The sequence below is a fragment of the Apodemus sylvaticus genome, chromosome 10 (assembly GCF_947179515.1).
Source record: "Apodemus sylvaticus chromosome 10, mApoSyl1.1, whole genome shotgun sequence".
Lineage (NCBI taxonomy): Eukaryota > Metazoa > Chordata > Mammalia > Rodentia > Muridae > Apodemus > Apodemus sylvaticus.
In genome coordinates, this window is record NC_067481.1 from 22,767,243 (window position 1) to 22,784,030 (window position 16,788).

Genomic DNA, 16,788 nt, shown 5'->3' on the forward strand with positions numbered 1-16,788 from the left:
TTTCAAGTCTCATCCATTTGGCTAGACAGGCTAGGAATCCTCCTGCCTCTGCTTCCCCAACAGTAGAAATATAGAAGTGTACCGCCAAACCTGGCTTTTCGCATGGGATCCGAATTCAGGTTCTTACGCTTGTGGGGCAGATGCTTTACCGACTGGGGCTTGCTCACCATTTTATCCTCAATCTCAGTACAATGTGTAGAACACAGTAGACACTCAAGGAAAGACACGCTCAAAAGTTACCAGGGGGAAGCTGGTTCCGGGATGAGGCAAAGCAATATTTCTTAAATAGATGGAGGACTCAGGTTTTAGGCTCCTGGCCCTTGGTCTGGTGGTATCTGGCTAGATAGGGTGGTGGCAGGTGACTATTCAGCAAGAAAGAGTCACCGTTGAAAGATCCACGTAGGCACCTCCAGCAATGCACCAACTCGCAGTGCCCGTGTGCCTAGGTGGCTCATGAAGGGGTGGGCCCGTGGGCCAGGAGAGGAGACTGTGAATCATGCTCGTGTTCCTGCAGCCAGCATCAGCCTCGTGATGACTCAGGACTTTCTGGCCCAGCTTGAGCTCAAGAAAATACAGTGGTGGGAAAAAGCGGGGGCCGGAAAGCTCAGGTGGTTGGATACAGGCAAGCAGGAGGCTTCTATAGTCAGAACCAGGCTGGCCTTGTCTTCTCTTAAGTTCCCATACAACTTAGTAGGGACCCCTACCCCTGACACCTCGCAGGTAGGACTCGTTCAGGCTTCCCCTCTCTGACACTCTGGTCCTAGAACCCCTTCTGTTCAGCTCCATCAGTGCTCTGAGGGCTGTGACTGTTCTTGGGCATCTGGTGTGGGAGCCCGGTTGACTAAAGGGATGGGCTAATAATCAGCAAGAGGGTAAAATCTGGGCCATCCAGATGGTTCAAGAGGAAGGGGGGAAAGCATACTTAGTGTCACTCACAATCAGGATAATGTCCCAAGATGTGCTAGACCTTTCATGGATGATAGAGACAGGATTTGTTTTTACAGGGACCTGAGGCAGGGCATTTATCTGAGCTACAGGAGATCTATTCCCCATTCATTGCCAGGAGGAGTGGGAAGACCTTGAACCCTGAGAGGGTAAAAGAATGATCCGTGCCACCCAGCCACTCGTATTCAATCCAGGGCAGTCAGTTTCCTCATTCACAGCACTGCCTTTCCCATGCCAGGCAGAGCTGAGAGAAAGGAGAAGATGGGACAAAACTGTAGCTCTGATTCACATCTGGCTCATGTTACCTAGTGTGGTTGGCTCCTCTTTGGGTTGGAAGTAGATCCAGATGTGGAGAGGGGAAGGAGAACAGGGAGGAGAAAGGATGGGATGGAAGGTGGAGGTGGAGAGAGGGGTAGATGGGGTGGGGGAGTAGGCAGTGGGAGGAGGGAGAATAGGAAGAATAGACAATGGGAGGACGGGGAGGGGAGAGGATGCACGTGAATGGACAGGTGGGCTTTCACAATGGGACGCCTCCATCTTGTGCTGTGTTTATGTTCCTGGCAATTCTGCATGCAAGGACTTTCTATGGGGAAACTGAGGTCAAAGGCACAAGGATAGGGAGTGTGAGACTGATGGTGGCCCAGGCTTGCCTCATCGGCAAGCTACTGTTGTCTCCACTGACCTGTCTCAGCGGCTCAGTGGGGAGGAATAGGAGCCACATGCCAAGCCAAGCCAGAAGCAGGGGAAAGGCCTGTGCCTGCTTTGAACTCAGTTAGGAGGGTTTGCTTAGGGATTTGTGGATTCAGGCAGAGGACAGTCCAGATAGGTGTAACCTTCAGGAAAAGCAAGCAGATGCCTGTTATCCTAGAACTTTGAAGTCTGAAGCAGGAGAATCGTGAACTAAAGGTCAGCTACAAGAGTTAGACCCTACAACAAAACAAAATCAAAGCAAGCCAAGCTAACCTAAGTCAAGCCAAATTAAATCTAAAAGAATGCTTTCATTCGTTAAAAACAGGGTCCCAGAATCTCGCTCAAGCTGCCTTCCCAACTTGGCCTAACCCATCCTCCACCTAGCTCAAGCCCTGGGACTTGGGGTTTCCATCCTAACGGAGACTGGTGATGTCAGTGGAGAAAGCTGGGAGAAAGGACGTCAGATTGGGTCTGGGCCTCAGATCACACTGAGACCAGGTCCTGGGTGTTTTTCGTAGAGACAGGCAGGAATGTAGATAGAGATTTAGAACCATCGAGAAGCAAGGAGAATGATCAGACTCTCCTTGAGCCTTGGCCTGAGGGTGTTCTGTGTGTTAGGCTTGCAAAACTGCTGTTAACATTCAGTTCTACCTACTTAATTGTCTTTTTTAATTCACATGTGCTGCACCACCCATTTAAATATTCACTTTACTCATCTCGGTAAACTAGCTCACCTTTCATCCCAACAGGCATATTTGTAGAGGGAATCCTACATTACTACAGAAAAGAGAGGAAAGGGACAATCACTTGTCACTCACAGAAGCCAATGAGGCAGACATGTCTAAATAGATGTTGTTGCTTCCTGTAGGATCTGAGTTCAAGGTGGGCTGATTTTGTTGGCTAGGATGATTGACAGGTGTGGAGGCTGCTAAGGAATGGTTGGGATGATTGACAGCTATGGAGGCTACTAAGGAGACTGAGATTTCTTTCCTTAAGAGTCAGGAAACTGAAAAAAATAGAAAAGGAAATGCTTTTCTTTCTATGCAATTAGTATTTTTGTTGATGTTTTGAGAGGATCTCCCTATGTATCCCAGGCTCGTCTCCAACTTGTAATTCCACTGCTGTAGCTCCTGTGCTGCTCCAGCGCTGTTCCTGAACATACTCTCCACACATCTGCCATACACTACTCTTTATAACACCTACTACCCAGAGACCCTCTTCCCGACCCTTGCTAGGAAGGGACTTCAACCCCTCAGCCACGCCTCCAACACTTCAGGCCCTTCTCCACCCTCGACCCTGGTGGCCTCGCTTCCTATCTTCAACTGTTTTCTTCCAGCCTCTACCACCAGCTGCACCACCCCCACTGCAGAGAGGACTCCTCCCTGCCCCATCCTCAACAGGGGCTCCTCTAAGCCTGTACCTGTTTATCTTGTACATGCCCCAGGGCCCAGACCCCATTTCAGACAGATGCCCAGGGCTGGAAGAGACTATGTTCAGGAACAGAGCAATACAGGAGCTACTGTTTTACGGGGATCTTACTTCGACTAGGCATGGGGTCTGGGGCCCTAAGATGTAGGATAAGGTCAAAACTGGACAAAGGACAAGTGGGAATTTGGAAGGGGAGCACCCAGGAAGAGGAGGAGCACGGGTTTGCCAATGGTGAGTAGGATAGAGAAGATATGAAGGGACATTTCATTGGGAGGGGACTGCAGGAGCATGAGGGTTGTTTAGGGAACATTACGTCTATCTATCTATCTATCTATCTATCTATCTATCTATCTATCTATCATCTATCTCACATGTATCACAGATATATGGTATGCATCACACATATATATCATATATCACACACATATACCATATATACATATACACACATATTTTATATATATATATATATTTGGAGAACATATACATATATATATAATAATTATATATATATTGGTTTGGAGAACATATACATATATATATAATAATTATATATATATATATATATATATATATATATGGTTTGGAGAACAGGAAGTAACAGGACAAGGATGCAAAGGACTCATGGCTCTCGTCTTAAAAGAACAGAGAAGTCAGAGGACAGACATAATTAGACGTGTCATCTCAGGGACAGTTCAAGAAGTCAATGGGTATAAAGACCCTGCACAAACCTGGAGACCTGGGTCCTCAGATCCTCAGGTCCTCGATCCTCAGAACTAGAGTGAATGTGAAAGAAGAAAAGCTTTGCTGTAAAGTCACCTCCTGTCTTTACTCGTGTGCTGTGGCAGGTGGGGCCCGTTGCAAACACACTAATATTAATTAATTAAAATTAAAAACAAGGTTAAGGGGCATGGGAAGGATGAGGAGGGTTATTAGAAGCTGACATCCCAGAGCCAAGGGAGGGCAGTGGAGTTGGGGGACTTAAGCAGTTGAATGATCAGAAACATTCTAGTCTTTCTTGAGCCTTTCTTGTGCCTTCTTTCCTGGGATGGGCAAACTGGTTTTTGTTTGTTTGTTTGTTGTTGTTGTTTTTGAGAACAGAGGCACAGCATGGGAAAGCAAGTCCTCACACAGCCAGAGAATGTTGAGTCTGGATTGTACCCGGGTAGTCTGGCAGCAGAGCCCGCAGCCTCCTTTCCACCCTCTTTTGGCATTGGGGCCAGAATAAGTGTGGAGCTGTAGCAGGAGCAAGGATGTCACATCATGGTACCTTGCCACCTCCAGGGCTGAACATAGAACAGGCACTCGACCAAGGGAAATTCTGGGATACTTCAGGACTCTGCAAAAGAATCAGGAAAGAGGTTGAGGGGATGGCTCAGTGTTTATGGTGTTTGCAATGAAAGGACAAGGACTTGAGTTTGATCCCCAGAACCTATGTATGAAGCTGGGCAGAGTGGTGTAATCACACACAGTGCACTCATCCCAGTGCTGGGAAGGCAGAGGCAGGAGGATCCCTGTGGCTTGTTGGCCAGGACTTGATGTAACATTGATGTGAGCTCCAAGATTAGTGAGAGACCCTGCCTCCAGTGAAGAGTGACAAGGAAGTACACACACGTATATGACACATACACATGCATATACACATATAAACATATATGCACACATATACACCACATACATATATACACATGCACACACACATACATGCATACACATGCATACATATGCACACACATAAGCACACACATACACACACACACATACACATACATGCACACACATACACACACACACTCATGCACACACATACACAGGCACGTACAGACGAATGCATGCACTCATACACAATGGGTCAGACAGGCCCATCATGGTCCTGCTATAGGCATCCAGCAGTAGCAGGGCTGTATTTATTGAGCTTGCTTTCTTCCCAGGGTCCTCCGTGTGAATGCTACATGCTGCCCCGGGACCCTGAAGGATGCATAGCTGTGCATCTGTCTTCATCTTTTGGCCACAGCTCTGTCTCAGCAAACTGACTGTCCTGAGAACTCAGCCCTGTCTCTCCTGTCAGCCTAAAGGATGTGACAACTAGGTTTCCCATCTGATGGGGGCATCACCAGGGCAGCTTCTGGCTTTCTGTTTATCCTGGCATCTCCCTGTGGGCAGTGGCTGCACTTTTCCTGGCCTACACAGTAACTTCTGTTCCAGGCTCCCATCTCAGCCTGCAGTGACCACCAGGTCACATCAGTGATCACCAGGTGCAGGGTGAGTTTATAGAGTGACAACCAACCACGAGGGAGTTTTGAACTTTGATACTGAGAGGGCTGAGTCTCAGGCCTGTTGTCAAGGTCAGCCAGACACCAGACTGTAGGATATAGGTCAGCCCCTCAGCAGCAGGGCTGATTTATGGTGCCCTTGACAGCCTAATATCTTCAAATTACCTCACACAATGGAGAGAGGCTGGGCTGCTGACGGGCAGGAGCCTGGGGCTTCTCTGCTGCTCCCGTATCCTAGACCTTCTGAGTCTATGGGGGGAAGCTGGCATTGGAGTGAGGACACACCCAGGCGTGCCACCTTCAGCAGGGGGTATAAGTAGGCAGCTCCAGGGATGCCTCAGTACCCAGCAACCCTGAGACCGCTTCCTGCCTACAGACTCCGGCAGGCAGCACCATGAGTTTCAGACAGATCTCCTCATCTTTCAGGAGCAGCAGCAGCGGCTGTGGAGGAGGAGGAGGCAGAGGGGGCAGCGGAGGCAGCATGCGCTCTTCTTTCAGTCGCTCCTCCAGGGCTGGTGGAGGAGGAGGCCGCTTTAGCTCTTCCAGTGGCTTTGGTGGGGGTGGCTTTTCGGCCTGTGGCAGTGGTGGCGGTGGCAGTTTTGGTTCTAGCTATGGTGGAGGGTATAGAGGAGGTTTTAGTGCAGGTAGTTCCAGTGGTATGTTTGGTGGAGGTTCTGGAGGTGGCTTTGGTGGAGGTTCTGGAGGTGGCTTTGGTGGTGGCTCTGGAGGTGGCTTTGGTGGAGGTTCTGGAGGTGGCTTTGGTGGTGGCTCTGGAGGTGGCTTTGGTGGTGGCTCTGGAGGTGGCTTTGGTGGTGGCTCTGGAGTTGGTGAAGACAGTATCCTGAATACCAATGAGAAAGTCGTCATGCAGAACCTCAATTCCCGTCTGGCCTCTTACATGGATAAAGTACAGGAACTGGAGGAGGACAATGCCACCCTGGAGAGGCAGATCCAGGAATGGTATTCAAAGAAGGGGCCCAGAATCTTCCAGAAGGACTATTCCCATTACTATGGTACTATCGAAGACCTGAAGGACAGGGTATGTATGGGAGTCAAATCTCTGTCTCTCTATCTCTGTCTCTCCCCCTTCCTCCCTCCATCCCTCCATCTCTCTCTTCCTGATTCCCTCTCCCCTTCTCAACCTCTCTCACAGAAAGGTGAGATTCTAGAGTCCAAGCAAAGACACACCAGAGAATCATCTTTTAGAAACTACACTTTCATTAGAAGCAAACTTGCATTTGGTTTCTAAGGTCTTAGGGGTTTGGATTTGAACTCTGATATTTCATTTTGAGTTTGGGCATAGCAGGAAGGAAGCCTGGATCAACACTAGCAAGGCTAGGACCTAACTGGAGCTTTCTTTTGACCTGGTTTCAAGTCAGTCTTATTCTTCCTGTCCCATTTCTCTTGGGCTGGTCGCTTAATCTTCTCAGATATTTAGAATGCAGAAATGCAGGGTGGTTGATCAAGTGATAGAGAGACTCTCTGGTTGTGAGGATGATGCCCATCCAGCCATCCAGCATCCAGCATCCATCCATCCACCCATCCATCCATCCATCCATCCACCTGCAATTCTCTTGTTTATCAGCTAACGTAAGTGGGTGGCTACCTTCTGTGTTGCACTAAGCAATCATAGTGATATCCCACACTCAGCTTCCACTGTTAAGGAGTCCACAGTTGGGTTCCATATTGTTCTCACTCATACCTTCTGCTTTTACACCTTTGTATTTCTGAAGGTGCTGTTTCTCCAATCCACTTACTCATATGCAATCTTAGCTACCGTACAGAACCTAGTTCAGTTGTCATCATCTCCTTCCCAAGGTCTTTCCTGGTTTCCCAGGATAGCCAAAGCCATCTTTCCTTTTCATGACTTTCTTGAAATGATTTGGACGTTGAGGTGGGTTCCTTGGGATTTGTCTTAGACCCTACACTGCCTTTGCAGCAGATGTTCAAATATTTGCCGAATGAGTGAAGACTACACTGGGCACATCTGCTGAAGGCTGTGTGGGTGCCATGCAGCATACAAGCTGATAGAAAACTCCTCTTGCTTCCTGATCACCTTGGATGGGATTATCCCCTCTGCTGGCTACATCTGGTCTCTTCCTCTCTCTGAAGTTGGTCATGTCAAGGGAGCATGGCCTATTTATGCAAACTGTCTTTCAGATTGTGGATCTTACAGTGAGGAACAACAAAACACTGGTAGACTTGGACAATACTCGCATGACAATGGATGACTTCAGGGTTAAGTGAGTCCTTTTCCCTTCCTTTCCCCTAGACTGTTGTCATCCCTTCCCCGACCCAATTTTCAGAGCTCTTGAGGTCGCAGTAGGATCTGGTGCCTTCTTCATCACTTTGTACCATGGCTTGCATACAGGCTTGAGATGGAGCAGAGCCTGTGCCAAGGGGTGGAAGCTGATATTAATGGCCTGCAGAAGGTATTGGATGGTTTGAATATGGAGAAATCTGACCTGGAGATACAGCTTGATAATCTGGAGGATGAGATAAAGTCTCTTAAGAAGAACCACAAGGAGGTAGGCTGTTGTTATTGTGGCTTGGTGGGTACAGGGAGGAATAGAAGGACAGAGATCGTAGGGGGTGCTGTGGAGCATGAACTGAGAGAGCCTTCTTCACTCTTGAAGGGGATACTCCCAGCTCCTCATAGGTGGCCTGTAATGGCAGCTGTGCTTTGATTTCATAGCCATGTTTCTCTTTTGCATTCTAAGTGGACTTGTTGGGAGAGGGTTGAAAGATGGCAAGAAGGGTCCCACTTCCAATCTCATGTTCTCTTCCTCCTTGCAGGAGATGAGCCAGCTGACGGGTCAGAATGATGGAGATGTTAGTGTGGAGATAAATGTTGCTCCTAGCACAGATCTCACCCAGGTCCTCAATGACATGCGTGAGGAATACGAACATATCATTTCTAAGAACCGCCAGGACATTGAACAACACTATGAGTCCAAGGTGAGCAAAGCAGGCCTCCTATTCAGTTTTCTAACCCACCTTTCAGGTGTCCTTCCACTCCCTACCCGCTTTGTCATCCTTCTGTCTCTTCATCTCTCAGCATAGCTCTATCTATCCTTTCATTCTCCAATGGCTGATGAGCATCCTTCTTCATTCACCACAGAGACACAACTGTGGAGTGGTACTAGTTTTAGGCGAAGAGCTAATGCCTCAGAAGTGAGCCAAATAAGATGGCCACCCTTGAGGGGGCTCATAGTTTATTAGTGTATGCTGTCCAGAAAGTGCGCAACTCACTATCATCTCATGTGATGTAGGACTCTAGTAGAGACGTCCAGCATCTTCTTGCAGTACAATGAATTCCATGCCTGCTCCCTTCTTCCCTGGTCTCCAAAGCTTGGAACAGAGCATGATAGATAAAGGCATTGCTGTTCTGCATGTGAATAAGGAAATAAGACTAGAAAGGAGGTTGGAGACAGAGAATAAAGGACCTTGAAACCTTACTGAAAGGGAATATGGTGTATGGAGAACTGGTCAACCTGGTCAGTGGAATGCAGAATTCAATAGTATTTCTTTGGCTTGGTCTCAGCCTTGGTTTTAAAGGTGAAGAGCATGGTGAGTGAGGTGCAGACTTTCCACATATGTTCTTGACTGTGTCTGTCCCTAACTGAGTCTGTGGTTTGCAGATGACCCAGATTGAGCAGCAAGTGACAACTAGTGGCCAAGAGGTGGAGAGCAACATGAAGCAAGTGTCTGAGCTCCAGCACAACATCCAGGAGCTGAATGTTGAGCTGCAGACTCAGCTTACCACGGTTGGTAGTCCCGCCCCAGATTCGCTGCCAGGGCAGGGCAGAGAAAGAACCTTTAGGAGGGGCAAGGAGTAGAACATCTCTCCTGAAGTTTCCCTTTGCTTCCTAGAAATCAGCCTTGGAGAAGGCTTTGGAAGACACAAAGAACCGCTACTGTGGCCAGCTGCAGCAGATCCAGCAACAGATCAGTGAGGTGGAGGCCCAGCTTGCTGAGATCCGGGCAGAAACTGAGTGCCAGAACCAGGAATACGGCATCCTGCTCAGCATCAAGACAAGGCTGGAGAAAGAAATCGAGACTTACCGAAAGCTCCTTGAAGGCGGCCAGCAAGACTTGTAGGTCCTCAGGAGACTGTAGATTCTACAGTGTAGATCTCAGAGGAATCCCCTTAGGCCTCTGATATCAGCTCTAGCCTTCTTGAATAGAAGAAGCACCTAGAAAAGTTCTTGTATGCAAGGGTCTGATTGATTGAGGAACTCTTCCATATGGTTGTGTTTGGGGGGAACTCATGAGGCTTTTGAGCTTGGGAAAGGAGAATGGTAACACTGAAAGGGGATTTCTTCTGCTTCAGGGAGAGGAAGGCACCCTTCCCTCCCAGCTGGGATGTCTCTGTTCACACTCCAGTCTTGGTTCTGTCCAGGTTCATCCTTGTATCTGTATCTATGTGTTTTTCTTTATCCTCAGTGAATCTTCTGGAGCTGGACAAATTGGCTTTGGAAGCGGCAAAGGAAGACGAAGAGGAAGTGGTGGCAGCTCTGGAGGAGGAAGTGGGGGAAGCTACGGAGGAGGAAGTGGAGGGAGCTATGGAGGAGGAAGTGGAGGAAGCTATGGAGGAGGAAGTGGAGGCAGCCATGATGGAAAAAGTGGAGGCAGCCATGGAGGAGGAAGTAGGGGAAGCCATGGAGGAGGAAGTGGGGGCAGCTATGGAGGAGAAAGTGGGGGCAGCCACGGTGGAAAAGGTGGAGGTAGTTATGGAGGAGGAAGCAGCTCTGGGGGAGGAAGTGGGGGAAGCCATGGTGGAAAAAGTGGGGGTAGCCATGGAGGAGGAAGTGGGGGCAGCTATGGTGGAGGAAGTGGTTCTGGAGGAGGAAGTGGGGGCAGCTATGGTGGAGGAAGTGGCTCTGGAGGAGGAAGTGGGGGCAGCCACGGTGGCAAAAGTGGAGGTAGCTATGGAGGAGGAAGCAGTTCTGGGGGAGGAAGTGGGGGCAGCTATGGAGGAGGAAGTGGTTCTGGAGGAGGAAGTGGGGGTAGCTATGGTGGAGGAAACAGAAGGTCATCTCAGTCCCAGTCCTCAAAATCTGCTGACTGCGATGAAGATTCGCAAGGTAAGGGATTACCAAATCTGCAGTCTTGTGAACATGAGGCAGCTCTCCTCTTCTGTGTATCTTTGAATGTCTTGGCAGGACCGTGTGTTCTGAATGGAATGGATTTTTAGACAAGTCTTAGAATAGTATAGATCCACACTTGGTTTTAAATCGACCATTGGATGAAATTAGATCTGCACATGATCTGAGTCTCACTGATTAGAGGAGATGGGGTGAAAACTGAACTATCAGGTACATTTCTACTGTAGCCCATAGGTAGGTTTTACTTATGGACAATGAGGTTCAGAAGGAGTCAGTTGTTTCCTCATAATCATGTAAATTCCAAATGATGGACTCAGCCCTGAGGGGCTCCATGGCCAGTGTCTTCAGCCATCATTAGGATGGGAGGCCCAGATCAGTAACAACACAGGGAAAAGAGATGCAGGGGTCTTAGTCAGTGGTCTGTTAGTGCAAACAGTGCATGCCACAACTGTGGAAAGGAGGGTGTGTCTCGGGTGCCATCACCTGCCTCTAAGAAGGATTCATGCAGGGGAGGTGGTCTCTACACCGTGAAGTAATTTCTATTTACAAATTGAACTTAATGCTATAAAAATTAAATATCTGGGTTGGAGAGATGCTCAGCTGTTAAGGGCACTTGTTGCTTTTGTAGAGGACCTGGGTTCAATTCTTGGTGCCCATTGTGATTCACAACCACCCATAACTCTGGTTCCAGGGGATCCCATACCCTTTTCTGATGTCTGATAGCACCAGGCACATATACAGTGCGCATACATATAGGGAGGCAGAAAATACCCCTGTGAATAGATAAATAAAGCCGCTGTCTTCTAAGCTACGGTTTCATCTCTTAAAAAAAATTCAATATGAAGTTATAGTCAGTGTCTGGGTAACAACGCTGCAATGTGCAGCTCCAGGAATCCTTTTAGAATCAGGGAACTGTTCACTTACAAGGTATCTTATGTATTTTGAATGTCCAGTTGCTCTACAGGGGCATGGGTGTGAATCTAGGAATGAGGTTGGCTCTATCTTTGTCTGGGTAGCCAAAGAATTTACTGACAATGCTGTGGGGTGGTGAAGGGTCCGGTCCGTGAGCTCTCCAAACTCACGGTTGTTACAGGAGAGATGGGGAACTGGGTGGGGCCACAGGCTTCGTGATTACAGTGCTCTGATCTCAGGTTCCTCCAGCTCTATGAGATCCAGTTTCTTGTTCCCAATTTCTTCTTCAAGTCAGCCCAAAGTCTGTCTTCTTATTGCTCTCTCTTTTCTTGCCCGCCACAGAACACAAGATGCGATACTAGATCCCTGGTTAACTTTCTCCATGTGACCCCACCTGAGGCTGCCCCAGGAAGGCAGAAGCTACATGAAGCACCCTTGCTGCATCCTGACATCAAGACTAGCTGGCCACAGGCCGGGGTAACCGCCAGGAACTGGATGGAGTTGGCATTGTGCCTCTGGACATCGATCAGCTCTGTTCCTTGCTGGGGAGGCTTCAGGGCTGGGGAAAACTTTATTCTTTTTTGTGTCCTGGGGGTGGCCCCACTCCTTTCCATGTCCTGACTTCCTAATAAAGCTTTCCTATTGCACATTAAACTTGGATTTTGGCGTGTTTGTACCCTGAGATGGAGTGGCGTGATGTTTGATGTTGGTTGTGAACTTGACCGAGTTGCGACTGTCTGGGGGGATGGTGATGCTCATTTGGGCACGTCTGTGAGCATACCTCCAGAGATAATTTTTTTCTTTTTTTATTATTCGATATATTTTTTATTTACATTTCAAATGATTTCCCCTTTTCTAGCCCCCACTCCCCGAAAGTCCCGTAAGCCCCTTTCTCTCCCCCTGTCCTCCCATCCACCCCTTCCCACTTCCCCGTTCTGGTTTTGCCGAATACTGCTTCACTGAGTCTTTCCAGAACAAGGGGCCACTCCTCCTTTCTTCTTGTACCTCATTTGATGTGTGGATTATGTTTTGGGTATTCCAGTTTTCTAGGTTAATATCCACTTATTAGTGAGTGCATATCATGATTCACCTTTTGAGTCTGGGTTACCTCACTTAGTATGATGTTCTCTAGCTCCATCCATTTGCCTAAGAATTTCATGAATTCATTGTTTCTAATGGCTGAATAGTATTCCATTGTGTAGATATACCACATTTTTTGCATCCACTCTTCTGTTGAGGGATACCTGGGTTCTTTCCAGCATCTGGCAATTATAAATAGGGCTGCTATGAACATAGTAGAGCATGTATCCTTATTACATGGACCTCCAGAGATAATTAACTAAGGGGATGGACACTCATGTTGAAGATGGGCGACGCCCTGCAGGCTGAGCCCATGGACCAAATTTAAAAAAGGGAGATGGCCGACTGCCACATGCAGCCTGTCTGTCTCCTTACCACACCTTTATGCCACAATTTGAGCTACTACGTGCTCCCTAAGCCTTTACCTCTTTTATGCTTCTTTTTCTTTTGTTTTACTATAGATTCATTAATTGTTTTTATTTGTGTGTGTGTGTGTGTGTGTGTGTGTGTGTGTGTCTGCATGAATTTATGTGTACCGTGTAGCTGCAGGTACCTGTGGAGACCAGAGGGTGTCAGATTCTCTGGAACTGGAATTGGTGGTGGTGGTGGTGGTGGTGGTGGTGGTGGTGGTGGTGATGGTGGTGGTGGTGGTGGTGGTGGTGGTGGTGGTGGTGGTGGAGAGCCACCTGATGTAGGTGCTGAGAACTGAATCGAGGCCTGGTGCTTTATAAAGTAGTAAGCATCCCTAACCACTGAACCATCTCTTCAGCCCCCTGTTCTCATCTAGCATGTCCTCCTAGAGATTAAACCTATTTTGCTCCTGCTAATCAAGCACTCTACCACTGAGCCACATCCCCAGCTCTCTGAAGCCCAGCAGGCCTTGAACTTGTGACCTTGCTACAGAGTCCTGAGTAGCTGGGATTTACAGGCTCAGGGAGACTGACCGTAAGTTCCTTATATTAGGCATTATCAGAGGTTCAGAGAGAACTAATTAAATTTAGTTTTGAAAAGAGTTGGTTGATTTTTCTGTCACTTAACTTGTGTTAAGAATAAAGCAATTTGGGACTGGGGACAGGCGACTGCGAGTGACTGGCATGCTCCTATTGGTCGGAGCTAACCACTGCTAGGCGGCCTGCCTCCACCTGGCACACACCTCAGTCACCTCAGTCGATGGTGGGCTGGAACAGCACCATCACCACAGCGGGCGTGTATGGTGTGCTCTTCATTGGGTACTGCATCTACTTTGACTGCAAAAAGGGTGACCCCAACTTCAAGAACAGGCTTGGAGAACGAAGAAAGAAACAGAAGCTTGCTAAGCAGAGAGCTGGGCTTTCCAAGTTACCTGATTTAAAAGATGCTGAAGCTGTTGAGAAATTCTTCCTTGAAGAGATACAGCTTGGTGAAGAGTTATTAGCACAAGGTGACTATGAGAAGGGTGTGGACCACCTGACAAATGCCATTACTGTGTGTGGACAGCCTCAGCAGCCGCTACAAGGGTTACAGCAGACTCTTCCACCACCAGTGTTCCAGATGCTTCTGACCAAGCCTCCAACCATTAGTCAGAGAACTGAAAGTGCTCAGAACTTGGCTGAAGATGGTGTGGAATGAGCCAGATACCAACATGATGAAATCTCAGTAAAATAATTTAACAGTTAGCTTGGAAACTGATCAGCTCTGGGGGAATAAGGGCAAATTGTGCTTGTCATGAACTGTCCCACACTGACATCTGCCAAAGCCAATGCGTACTTTGGTAGATCCATTGTCTGTTCTATTTCGTTTTTCAGTGAAAAGTATTTTGATAGAGCTTTTCGTTTTATAAATACGCCGACTTAACCAAAATATCACGGATTTTTTTTTGTTCTTAAGACATGCAATTCAAATGTAAATATAGTAGAGTATTACTTAGGTAGAAACACCTGGTGATTTTAAAAGATTGGAAAAGAATATGAGGATTAATTGAATAATGCAACATTTTAAAGACTGGAACATTTTATTGTATGTTGTAAAATTGGGTAGAAACTTGTGTTTGTGAAAACTGAGCATTAAAACCTTATAGACACACACACACAAAGAAAAGGAAATAAAAAAAGAATAAAGCAAGTCACCTGGGCAGTGGTGGCAGATGGCTTTAATCCCAGCACTTGGGGTGGCGGGGGCAGGCAGAGACAGGCAGATCTCTGAGTTTAAAGCCAGCCTGGTCTACAGAGTGAGTTCCAGACAGTCAGAGATAGGCAGAGAATCTCTGTTTTGCAAAACGAAACAAAACCAAACAAAAAGCAAGCAAACAAACAACAACAACAAACCCCAAAAGAAAAAAAAACAATAAAGCTACTCACAATGAAGTTCTTTAATTCTTTAAATGACCATTTATTTGTCTTGTGTGGTAGTTTGAATAGGAATGGCCCCCACAGCTTCATTTGTTTGAATTTTTGACCCATAGGGTGTGGCACTATTAGGAGGTATGGCCTTGTTAGAGTAGGTGTGGTCTTGTTGGAGTAGGTGTGGCCTTGTTGGAGTAGGTGTGGCCTTGTTGTGGTGGGTGTGGCCTTGTTGGAGTAGGTGTGGCCTTGTTGGAGAAAGTCTGTTACTATGGAGCTGGGCTTTGAGGTCTCAGAAGCTCAAGCCCAGGCTCAGTGGCTCACAGTCACTTCCTGCTGCCTGCTGATCAAGGTGTAGGACTCTCAGCTCCTTCTCCAGCACCACGTTTGCCTGCACACTGCCATGCCTCGTACCATGATGATAATGGACTACACCTCTGAAATTGTGAGCCAGCCCTAGTTAAATGTTTTCCTTGGTAAAAGTTACCTTCCTCCTGATGTCTCTTGACAGTAATGGAGACCTTGTGATTTTGCAGTTGGTGATTTAGACAGAACGGTTTTATTTTCTTTTATGTATCTGTGGCTAGCTGCAAGGGCTAGGCAGCGCTGCCTTTGGGATTACCTGGGAGCCGGTTGGGGTGGTAAGGACAAACGAGTGACTCTCACCTTCCAGTCAGCTACCTTGAGCCAGTTTCCCAAACAAGTGGCAGCCCCACAAGGTCCTTAGAGGAACAGTTGCTTTGCCTTCATGGTGTTGGCCAAAGTCAGTCACAACCTAATTTAGTTTTGAGAACAGGGGCAACAGACTCCTCTTGAGGCAAAGAGCTGAAAAGTCACACGGTGAGAGATACAGGTGTATAAGGAGCAGTAATGGAGTCCATTTTGGGCAAGCAATCTACTATGCTCTACGAGGAGGTCACATGTTGACTACGGAGTGAAACAAGAAAAAACATGGTGCAGCTTGTGCAATGGAAGATTTCACAGAGAGGCATAAGCAGGGTTCTCCAGGGAAGAGTGACGATCAACCCACAGGAGTCATCAAGGATTCTGATTGGGCTGATGGGTAAACTTCCTTCACAAACTAGGGATAGCCCTTCCCTTTGGGCAATTTTTCAGACACCTGGCTGCATATCAAGCCACTTGTGATACATTTTTAAATGGACTTTAAATGACTCCCAAAGGCTTTGGGACTGAAGCCTATTCCCAGATAACCTTGTTTGGTTTAGGAACCTGGGACTTTTCCATACCAAAGCAGACCTGGCCTCCAGGTTCTCCCAGCACCCCTCTGTCCTTTCCTGCCATACCCAGCCCAACCCTGAACTTTCCAGCCCAGGGTCCGAGCTGTCCTTCCCCCACAGGCTCTTCCCTATGTAATCCAGACATTGGTTTCTCCCTCTCTCCTCCTCTTCTTCTTCCTCTTCCTCCTCCTCTCCTTCCCTTTCCTCCTGTTCTTTCTCCACTTTCTTTGCCCCACTCTCTTTGTCCCATGGTTACTTCTCTGGCCTCCTTTCCTGGGACCAGTGAACTCACCTGGCTTGAATTGGCTCATTTCATTGGCAGAGAAATAGCCTATCAAACCTCACTTTGGGGGTTGTGGAGACTTTGGAAGGTGGGGTATATAAGAAGAAAGCCAGGCCATTGAACTGCATGTCTTTGAAGGGAATTATCGGTACCCCGATCTTTCTTCTCCTCCTGCCTTCTCGCCACCTTCAGGTGAGCACTTTCCTCCACTCTGCTCTTTGCATAGTTTACTGTCCACAGGGCCCAGGGTCCAGGGCCAAGCTGCCAGAGACTAGCTAGAATCCCTGCACTAAAGTCAGGATTTTCTCCTTTGGAGTTGTCTCAGGTCTTTTGTCACAGTGATGGGACCTAATACACTATCTCAAAGCTTGAACGTGTGTTCAAACTTTTAAAAGTATGTGTTTATTTGTATGTGTGTACACATGAACTCGAGTGTGCATGCGGAGGCCAGAGGACAACCTTGGTTATTATCCTTAGGAACACTGTCCACCTGCTCTGAGAATGGTAGCCTGC

The 16,788-nt window shown here is 47.6% G+C and overlaps 2 protein-coding genes across 2 annotated transcripts; both read left to right on the forward strand.

Annotated features, from left to right (window-relative positions):
* The first annotated feature begins 5,730 nt into the window (after nucleotides 1-5,730).
* On the forward strand, nucleotides 5,731-11,718 carry Krt9 (keratin 9). Its single transcript, XM_052194696.1, has 8 exons — nucleotides 5,731-6,375; nucleotides 7,497-7,579; nucleotides 7,708-7,864; nucleotides 8,133-8,294; nucleotides 8,978-9,103; nucleotides 9,210-9,433; nucleotides 9,783-10,423; nucleotides 11,699-11,718. The coding sequence occupies exons 1-8, from the start codon at nucleotides 5,731-5,733 to the stop codon at nucleotides 11,716-11,718; spliced, it is 2,058 nt and encodes a 685-aa protein (XP_052050656.1).
* Nucleotides 11,719-13,606: 1,888 nt separating this feature from the next.
* LOC127694101 (mitochondrial import receptor subunit TOM20 homolog) lies at nucleotides 13,607-14,163 on the forward strand. The gene has a single exon (XM_052195515.1). It carries the CDS (start codon nucleotides 13,607-13,609, stop codon nucleotides 14,042-14,044), a length of 438 nt encoding a protein of 145 aa, XP_052051475.1. The 3' UTR covers nucleotides 14,045-14,163.
* Nucleotides 14,164-16,788: the final 2,625 nt, after the last annotated feature.